Raw genomic sequence first — 10,138 nt, forward strand, 5'->3', positions numbered from 1 at the left:
GGGGGAGACTCCAGCAGTTCCTGCCCGCGTGGAAATCCATCACCACGGACAGGTGGGTCAAGTCTCTTATCCAGTACGGTTACTGTCTGGAACTTACTTCCATTCCTCCAAACATACCCCCAAGAAGCCGTCCTATGTCCGGCGAGCACTTGACCTTATTGCAGCAGGAAGTCCTAGTCATGCTGCAAAAAGGGGCAATAGAGCTCGTCCCGTTGCAGGAAAGGGGAACAGGCGTTTACTCCCTGTATTTTCTAATCCCCAAAAAGGACGGATCCCTCAGGCCCATCCTGGACCTCAGGCCCCTCAACTGGTACATTCTCTCGGAGCACTTCCATATGCTCACGTTACAGCAAGTACTCCCTCTGCTTCAGCAGGGGGACTTCCTGGCTACGCTGGATCTGAAAGATGCATATTTTCATATCCCACTGCATCCTTCCCACAGGAAGTATCTCAGATTCACAATCCTAGACCAGCACTACCAGTTCAGGGTTCTGCCGTTCGGGGTCACCACAGCGCCAAGGGTCTTTACCAAGTGCCTGGCGACTGTGGCGGCGCATCTGCGACGCCAAAACGTCCACGTCTATCCTTATCTGGACGACTGGCTCATTCAGGCAAAGACAGAACAGCAGTGCGCAGACCATGTGTCACGCACTATTCATCTCCTGCACGATCTGGGATTCTCGCTGAACTATCCAAAATCTCATCTCCAGCCCGCCCACGTACGACAGTATCTGGGCGCGACGATAGACACGCTGGCAGCCACTGCGCAGCCAAATTCAGTGAGAATCGCCAGCATCCAAGCTCTGATCCAACGATTCAGACCTCAGCACTCGCTTCCAGCGAAGGTGTTGATGCAGTTGATAGGCATGATGGCCTCCTGCATCTCCATCGTCCCGCACGCGAGACTACATATGCGTCCGTTTCAGGAGTGCTTGGCACGTCAGTGGACTCAGGCTCATGGGCAACTGACAGACCTAGTGTTGGTGAGCGGTCGGGCGTACAACTCTCTGCATTGGTGGAATCCACAAAACCTTTGCAAGGGCCGACCGTTCCAGGAGCCTGTGCCACAGATTATCCTGACGACGGACGCCTCTCTCCAGGGATGGGGAGCGCATGTACTCCAATACACGGTGCAGGGACTATGGACACTACAGCAAAGGAAGATGCACATCAATGTGTTGGAACTGATGGCAGTCTTCATGGCCTTAAAGGCGTTCAAAGTACATCTGTGCAACAAGGTCGTGTTGATCCGGACGGACAACATGACGGCCATGTACTACATCCAGAAACAGGGAGGCACACACTCTCCACAGCTGTCTCATCTGGCTCAGAGCATGTGGAAGTGGGCCATTCAGAGGAACATCTTCCTCATGGCAGAGCATCTCCCGGGCAAGGACAATCAGATGGCGGATCTGCTCAGCAGGCACAGCCATCAAATGCACGAGTGGGAGATACATCCATCAGTACTCCAACCGTACTTCCAAAAGTGGGGTCATCCAGAGATAGACCTGTTCGCCACGCAAGAGAACGCAAAATGCCAAAGCTTCGCCGCCAGGTTCCCACACCCGCAATCACAGGGCAATGCGATGTGGATGAACTGGTCAGGCAGATTTGCGTACGCTTTTCCCCCAGCACCCCTGATACCGCTGGTGGCACGCAAGCTCAGGCAGCACTCGATGACTCTCATCCTGGTTGCTCCAACGTGGGCTCGCCAACCATGGTACACCACGTTTCTGGAACTCTCCGTGGTACCGCATCAGAGGCTTCATCTCACCCCCAGCCTTCTGACGCAGAGCCATGGCGACATTCAGCACCCAGATCCGCAACAGCTCAACCTGGCGATCTGGCTCCTGAAGTCCTAGAGTTTGGCTACCTCAATCTTCCTCCCGATTGCATGGACATCATTCGAGAGGCAAGAAAGCCCACTACTAGAGCTTGTTATGCGGCTAAATGGAAGAGGTTTGTCATCTACTGTGTTAACCATAATATTGACCCGTTTGATGCTTCCATTCAAAACATCATTTGTTACCTGTTCCACCTGTATCAATGCAATTTGGCGTACTCTTCCATCCGCATCCACCTGTCTGCTATGGCAGCATACCTCCAGAATAGGCAACACCTGTCGCTCTTTAAGGTCCCTGCGATCAAGGCTTTTTTGGAAGGACTCAAGAGAGTCATTCCACCAAGGGCACCACCAGCTCCAGAATGGAACCTCAATGTGGTTCTTACAAGACTGATGGGTCCTCCCTTCGAGCCACTGCACTCTTGTGAGCTTCAGTTCCTAACTTGGAAGGTTGCGTTCTTAGTAGCAATCACATCGCTACGGAGGGTTAGCGAGCTGCAGGCGCTCACCATCCAAGAACCTTTCTTCCAGGTACACGCTAACAGGGTTGTGCTCCGCACTAACCCTAAATTCTTACCCAAGGTTGTATCTCAATTCCATATAAACCAGACAATTGAGTTGCCAGTGTTTTTCCAGAACCCAGAGACGCTGGCGGAGCGGATGCTCCACACCCTTGACGTTAAGAGAGCCTTGATGTACTATGTAGACAGGACAAAAGATTTTCGCAAAACCAAGCAGCTCTTTGTTGCTTTTGCCACACACCACAAGGGAAACGCTATCTCCAAAGCTGGGATCGCTAGGTGGATAGTGAAATGCATTCAGATCTGTTACGCTAAAGCTAAACGCACTCTCACAATTCCACCAAGAGCCCACTCCACTAGAAAGTTGGGGGCCTCTATGGCTTTCCTAGGTAACATTCCCTTAGAAGATATTTGTAGAGCAGCTACTTGGTCAACCACACATACTTTCACAAAGCATTATTGTGTAGATGTGCACTCTAAACAGCAGGCAGCTGTTGGCCAGGCTGTTCTCAAAACGCTTTTTCAAACGGCTGCAGCTGGCACGGGTGGCCGCCGCTAATGGAGGGACTGCTATGTATTCTATGCACAGATATGAATTCAGCAGCCCACATGCCTCGAACTGCAAATGCTACTTACCAGTATGCATCTGTTCTTGGCATGTAGGGCTGCTGACATTCATATCGCCCGCCCTCCTCCCCTGCGCCTGTAGCAGCTGCAGCATTCATTTACATATATTTATATGCTCTTAGCATGGTCATCACTCACATACTTCACTCCATCTCTGCCAATGGCTAAAAACAATCTGGGGATGGAGGCGATGCCCATGCGCACTGTAGTCCAGGGGAGGAGCCACCTATCTCGTGATACTTCGAAGACTCTTCCAGGACAACAATGTGCAATCATCCGGACCCAACACTAGGCGGCGATCTATGCACAGATATGAATGTCAGCAGCCCTACATGCCAAGAACAGATGCATACTGGTAAGTAGCATTTGCATTCACAATGGTGCTCCCGATTTATGACTGATACAGGCGTGGGCATTGAAAGTTTAGTGCTGATGTCCGCATTGATGCTGCTGCGTTGGACAAATGCCTGCGGGGACGCTGCAGTGTAGGACAGCACTCTGGGAGAAGCTGCCCCTGGGATGCTGCAGAGTCCGGCTGATGCCCACAGTGACGCTGCAGATTTATGGTCAATGCTCTAAGGTGGTCCTTGTTCCTTCTCTGTTCCACTCTGTTGCAGGTTTAATCCCTCATCTGTTCCTGCCCTCATGCCCTCCTACCCCCTTGCACTCAATCCCAGCCTCTGTCTATTATCATACTCACTCTTTTGCCCCCAAAGTCATGTTTTTTTGTGCTAATTCTACCCGTCAGCTTATTGCAGCCCTTGTGATATTCTCTCTTCTTCGAAGACTCGTCTCCCACCCTCTCCATTTCTTTTGTATTGATCTCTTCCTGTGTCATTTTATTGCAGCCCTCATGCATTTCTCTTTCCCCTACAGGTTCTGTAGACAGTAACTGGGTTGTTGGCGCCTCCCTGGAGAAGAAACTGCCACCTCTGCCTTTAACATTAGCCATGGGCGCCTTCTTGAACCACAAAAAGAACAAATTTCAGTGTGGCTTTGGTCTAACGATCGGTTAAATGTGAACTGCTGCTCAACTCCACGCCATCCCTTGAAAATCTTTCTTTTTTTTAATCTTTATTTTTTTATGACCTGTGCACACTGATCCGAGCCTGTTGTGCTGAACAGTGGATGACGTGAACCAGACTGTGTTACGGTGAAGCTGAACGCTGTCCAAGAGACGCACTTCGTTCTTGCAAGGATTCAAGCATCGCTATAGCTGGCTCCAAGCAATCTGACCAGGGATGCAGTTGAGGTCTAAGCTCGGGGACAGCATTCGTAAATATCCCAGCTGAGACACACAATACCCCAGCCACACCTTCCTCGCTTTCTTCTACCTCCTCCAGGGCAACCTTTCTTCATCTCCTGACCAGTGATAGCATTCTCTGCTCCCCTGAAGTACCCTCAGACTGCCTGCCTCACCACCTGCCTTTCATTCACTCAAGGTCCTTCTTCAAGGTTGCTGCTGCTTGGGAGGGTGGGGCTGACAACTGCTGCTTTACCTGGTTCCGCAGCCAGTTTGCCGTGCTGAACACATGGCCCTGTTGGTTAGCCTGCATCACCAGGTCTTGAGAGTAGTAAGAACAGGGGTTATATTCTTAGTCTTTTCTTTGTCTGAAATTGTCTCACTGGAACCTTTGGAAGAATCTGGCATCTTCACTATGCCTGATTAGGGTTTTGACCTCTTTCCCCACCCCCATTGTGCTCACTAAAACCCACACTTCTTGTTTCCAAAGAGCCTCCATCCCCAGGACAGATCTCCCCAGGTGAGAGACGTCTTGTGGCTAGAGGATCAGATTTTTGTCCTGTGTGCATCTCTTGTGCCATTTCTGGGATTGTGTGTTCTCTGCATTGAACAGCAAAGAGCTCTGTGGATTTAGGAATGCTCTTGCATGCTCTGGTTTTATACCCCTGTCTTCTTTTAGCCCTGTATCTGTGATAATTTGAGCTCCAAGAGAAATACCTCACATTTTTTGGAGGTGGATTCTGGGTTGTACCTTGTAGGGCTATGCATTCAGAGTGCGCCCACAGAATGAGCCTCCAACCCCTCACTGTGCACGTCCTTGACCTCCGCCTCCTTCTTGAGCAGAAACATAGTTGTCGAGGCTTCATCCATGCTGTCTGAAAGGCCCATAGTTTGGTTTCCACCACAACATGTGGCGTTTCTTCCCATGGTCGCCAGCAAATGAAGACCTAACAATGTGGGAGGTGCAAGGAGCTGTCTTTGGTCTTGTATACGCTGACCTCGCACTGCCCCAGAGACCAAATTGAAATGTATCGGTCTCTTCACACGGAAGTAGCCACAGAATGGAAACACTCCTTGCAGCTCATGTCTGGCCTTCATGCTTCTGACGTTGAGATTCCTTTTGTGCAGTGCAAACCTTCATTTTTGAGCTGTATTGGCCCCTTCCAAGCTCGTGGAGCATCTGTAAAACTGCCTAGGGTTTTCCCCCTCTGTCCAGCATCATTAAGACTGGGACTAAAATCCCCTCCCCAGAGCCCCCTCGAAGGGATCCCTCTCCTCCTACCGCTGTATGACGAAGCTGGGAGTAACCCCCCCCCCCGCCCCTCCCCAGAGCCCCCACGGAGGGATTTCAGCCCTTCTACTTCTGTATGATGAAGCTGGGTGTTTGGGTCCCCTCCCTAGAGCCCCCATAGAGGGGTCTCTCCCCTCTTATCTCTGTATGACGAAGCTGAGGTTAAGATCCCCTCCCCAGAGCCCCCACGGAGGGATCACTCCCCTCTGACCTCTGTATGACGAAGCTGTGCCTTTTCATCTCTTGCGATAGTAAAGTTCCTCTCTGGCCTCTTTCTGAGCGTGGTGGGGGATCCCCTTTGTTTGTCAGTCTTAGGCGATGTGTCCCTACTTGTTGAGGTTTCTTCAGGTTCTGCTTTCATGGGCTCTTACGTTACCGGGAGGATGACATTGGGGCCTATCAGTGTGGACCTGGTTATGCACGTACTGTGACAGATTAAAGGTGAAGCTTCCCTGATGCATTTTAAGAGATTTATTTTTACATCTGCTGAGCTCCTGTGAGTAGGTGGGCCCAATCTTGATGAGGGGCTTTCAGAGTTGGGCTGATGGTATTCAAATGCATTTGATCGCATAAGTGGCACCTTCACTTGGGAATGTAACACCTTCCACAGCGGCTCATCTGCAGCGCGACACCTTCCCCAGTACGGTGACTTCTGCGCCGGTGGCTTCTGACATGGTGGGCACTTTCTCCAAGAGTACCTGATCCTTGTGACCCACAGATGCTATCGGCGCTCTGCCTGTGGCCTCCATTCAGAGGCTCAAAATGTAAATCATGTTTATAAGTTATGGAAAGTGAGCTCTTTTACAGAAACAAACTACATGGATGTTTGGAAGCCAGCCGGCTTCAATAAATATAAATACTTTACAGTTGTTTTGCCACCATTGTTTGTTTCCCCCTTGTTACCTCCACTGGATCCTGTGGTGTGAGCTTTAGAGTTGTTAAGTGACAGCAATCCTGTTGGAGGTTTCAAGGAGCTACGAGGCCGGGGAAGTCTGTCTACCCTGTGTGAGCTGTGTTACCCTGTGTGAGCAGCATGTCTTGGTCTAGGGCAGGAAAACGCTGCTGCTCCAGGGCTCCAGAGGGTGCCCTGGTTAACCTTGTGTGAGCTGTGTAACCCTGTGTGAACTGAGTAGCATGTCTTGATCTAAGGCAGGAAGCATGACGACCTGAGGCTCTCCTAGTGGGCCTCCCCCAAGAGCTCAGTACCAGCCCGGGGTACCGGCGGACAGAGCGGGCCTCTTTTCCTGAGCTGTTGCCAGGTAAGGTAAGGTCTGATCCTCATGAATCACGGGTGCCATCTGCATCCTGTGATTTGTGGAGGATTAGTACACCTGGAATTCAGGTTTTTCGGTTGTATTCATTCCAACCTTGTTCAAAAGTTGATAATTTCACAATTTGCTTTTTGACACATTTAGTTTTCTCTCTTTTTTCACATACGCAGTAGCAAAAGTATATGCAGTGGTCCTGAAGAAGGCCTTGGACTAGTTAATGTCCGGTTGGCCGAAACATGTAGACCCGATTTCCGGCAGTTATTTTGTTAAAACTGCTCTTGCACTGTTTTTAGTTTGGATATTAAGAGGTACCCATTAAAATATTTTGTCTCTCGATATTCAATTTTAACTTGCACTTTTCATCACTTTTTGATCTTGCACTGCGCCTGTCACTCTGACATGTTAGTTCATCATTCTGAACAGATACTTTAGAGCTCCATCTATTAGAGCATATTTTTGGCGCCGGGAAACCCTTTTTGGGTAGCTGTTGCGCCTTACAAGTTTATAAAATAAATAAATAAAAATAAAATATTTGGAAACATCCGCAAGCTCCCTTCCGATAGACAGAAGGTTGTAGCCCTTGGTTACCTTAGGTAGGGTGTAGCTAGGAGGAGATCCCAGATGATGAAGCATGTCACCTAGGGGATGGGAATCCGTCCTTCTTTTAAGGATTTTTCTTATGTTTTTTTGTTTCTGCTAAACAGCAGTAATCTTTCCTCCTTTTTCAATTGTTTGTCTGAGATCATTGCGACTCTGTAAGGTTACCTGGACATGTCAGGCCCATGGACTTCTGTTGGTGTTTATATTGCTCTCCTAGTGGGCCCTTTGGTTAACCATGTGAACTGTGTAACTCTGTGAGAGTAGTACGGCACCTTTCTCTAGGGCTTGAAGCCTTCTAACCTGAGGTTCTTAAGAGGCAACGCTGGGTAACTGTGTATGAGCTGCTTTGTATCTTTGTTGGGAGCTTTCTGTTGTGTAAGTTACAGGAAGCTCCATTAGAGGACACTTTACCTATATGTGTGTATTCTGCTGGGCGTGTCGTGGTCTTTGGCTCCTTCCCAGTAGGGGACGTTTCTCTGCCCTTGAGTGAGCTGCAGAAGTGTCCTCAGTTGGGGCTTCTGTTAGGTAATGTTGTAGCTAACCTGGGCTGAGCCTCAAGGCTTGTCTAGTGTAGGGCTGTCTTAGAGGGGGAAGGGGGTGATCGCTGCTCGGTCTGTCTCTGAGGGCCTTTACATGGAACATCCCGACTCTTTCAGTTGTAGCTTAAGTAGCTGGGAATGTCTCCAGTGAGGGGTCCTCAGTAGATTCATAACCTCTGAATAATTCCCATTTACCAGGTGACACTTTAAAAAAAAAAGGAACAAATAGTCTGGTTAGGCAATGCTGACATTCAGAAACATATAAGCAATCACTGAGTCTCATCGTATGTACAGGAAATCGCAGCTGCTCCCTTAAGACTGGGGAGAGAACAGAAGAACAGCATGAATGCCTGTACAGAAGGGGTGTCACCATAGTTAGCTAACCTGTCCCCTTCCTCCTGATGGCGCTCCAGCCCTAGGTCTGACACCAGTCCAACATCTAACCTCCCTCTCTTTGCCAAAGCTATCAAAGAGCGTGAGCAAATAGATTGAAAAATCCAACCTGCACGATACCTTCCCACCCGGTTCAACAAAGGCTGCAAAGCGTAGACTTTATTCTCCAGTATTAGGGGTGTCTTTCATAGATTCACATGCCTGAATCATTCCCCGTCGTCGGAGTGGGAGTCCCACGGTACATAAAAAAGCAATAAAATGCTATAAATATATAGTAATACCAATAGAAATGAACCAGGAAGTAAAACAGCCAATGGTACAGTAGGCAAAAACTTCCCATCTATGACTATCATAGTCATTTTGTATAGTCCAAACTACAGCCAATCAGGCGCCAGCACCCACCAGAATGTTCTCCCCAGAGGCTCAGGCTCTCAGATTTTCTACCGCACGTCGTGTGAAGGGAGTCTCCCTGAGCTCTGCTCAGTTTTTCTAACTTCTACTTCATCTGTGTCTTCTCTTCAGGATGTCTTCAAAGAAATCTCTCTTCAGAGCCTGTGACTGCTGTGGTAAGCCTCGGCTTTTTGAGAAGGATCCACACAAAAAGTGTATTTATTGTCTCTACCCAGACCACCAGGCCTCTGATTGTAAAATCTGCAGAACCATGCCTCAGAAGACTCTCAGAGATAGAGAGGGTCGTTTACTGCTGTGGTTGAAGAGGCTAAAGGATTCTTCTAATACTGTTTCAGAAGTAGACAGTGTCACATCTGCTTCCACTTCAGCCTCCAGGAAGAGATCTGCGCCTGAGGGAATGTCATCTCCCAAGGCTAAATTGCCTAAAAAACAACCACCTGCTAAAGGTCTGGATCAGCCTTCCACTTCTCAGGCTGTCCCCACCTCCAGGGGCATGGAAGGCGCTTCTGCTTCCTCAAAGGGGAAAAAACTCAAGCTTCCCCTATCTTCTGACAAGATTTTACCACAGAATTCATCTCTGCCTCCTGTGAAGTCTTCTTCAGCTTCCTCGTCGACGAGAACGACGACTTCAGTGACATCTACGGTAACATTTTCGTCACCTAAACCTAGGATGGTTATGTCCTCGTCTACGGCATCTCCAACGATGGTTTTTGTTTCTGTGAGGCCTATTTCGTCGACGTCCGTCGTCGACGCCTCGTCGTCGACGTCTTTAAAGACTTTACCGTCGACGAAAAAGACTCCGTCGACGAGCTCGTCGTCAGGCTCTACGCCGTCGACGAAAATACCACTGTCGACGAGGAGTGACTCGTCCACGAAGACGGTCCCGTCGACGAAGGGTGTCCCGTCGACGAAGGGTGTCCCGTCGACGAAGAGTGCCCCGTCGACGAAGAGTGCCCCGTCGACGAAGAGTGTCCCGTCGACGAAGAGTGTCCCGTCGACGAAGAGTGTCCCGTCGACGAAGAGTGTCCCGTCGACGAAGAGTGTCCCGTCGACGAAGAGTGTCCCGTCGACGACGAGTGTCCCGTCGACGACGAGTGTCCCGTCGACGACGAGTGTCCCGTCGACGACGAGTGTCCCGTCGACGACGAGTGTCCCGTCGACGACGAGTGTCCCGTCGACGACGAGTGTCCCGTCGACGACGAGTGTCCCGTCGACGACGAGTGTCCCGTCGACGACGAGTGTCCCGTCGACGACAGGTCTTCCGTCGATGACGAGTGTCCCGTCGACGACGACTATTTCGTTGCCGAAAAGTGTCCCGTCGACGAGAGGTGATCCGTCGACGACAAATCCGTCGGAAGTTAACCCTCCGACGACGCCGCAGTTATCCTCATGCACGGCA

The 10,138-nt window shown here is 50.0% G+C and overlaps 1 protein-coding gene across 1 annotated transcript in view; it reads left to right on the forward strand.

Moving 5' to 3' along the window:
* The window catches only part of TOMM40 (translocase of outer mitochondrial membrane 40), a 142,602-nt gene extending 136,211 nt beyond the window's left edge, over positions 1–6,391 (forward strand). The window contains exon 10 of the mRNA XM_086933154.1: positions 3,868–6,391. Within this exon, the coding sequence (XP_086789280.1) occupies positions 3,868–4,007 (140 nt within the window). The 3' untranslated portion in view covers positions 4,008–6,391. The remainder of the gene's footprint in view (positions 1–3,867) is intronic.
* Positions 6,392–10,138: the final 3,747 nt, after the last annotated feature.

Source organism: Lissotriton vulgaris, chromosome 7 (assembly GCF_964263255.1).
Source record: "Lissotriton vulgaris chromosome 7, aLisVul1.2, whole genome shotgun sequence".
Classification (NCBI taxonomy): Eukaryota; Metazoa; Chordata; class Amphibia; order Caudata; family Salamandridae; genus Lissotriton; species Lissotriton vulgaris.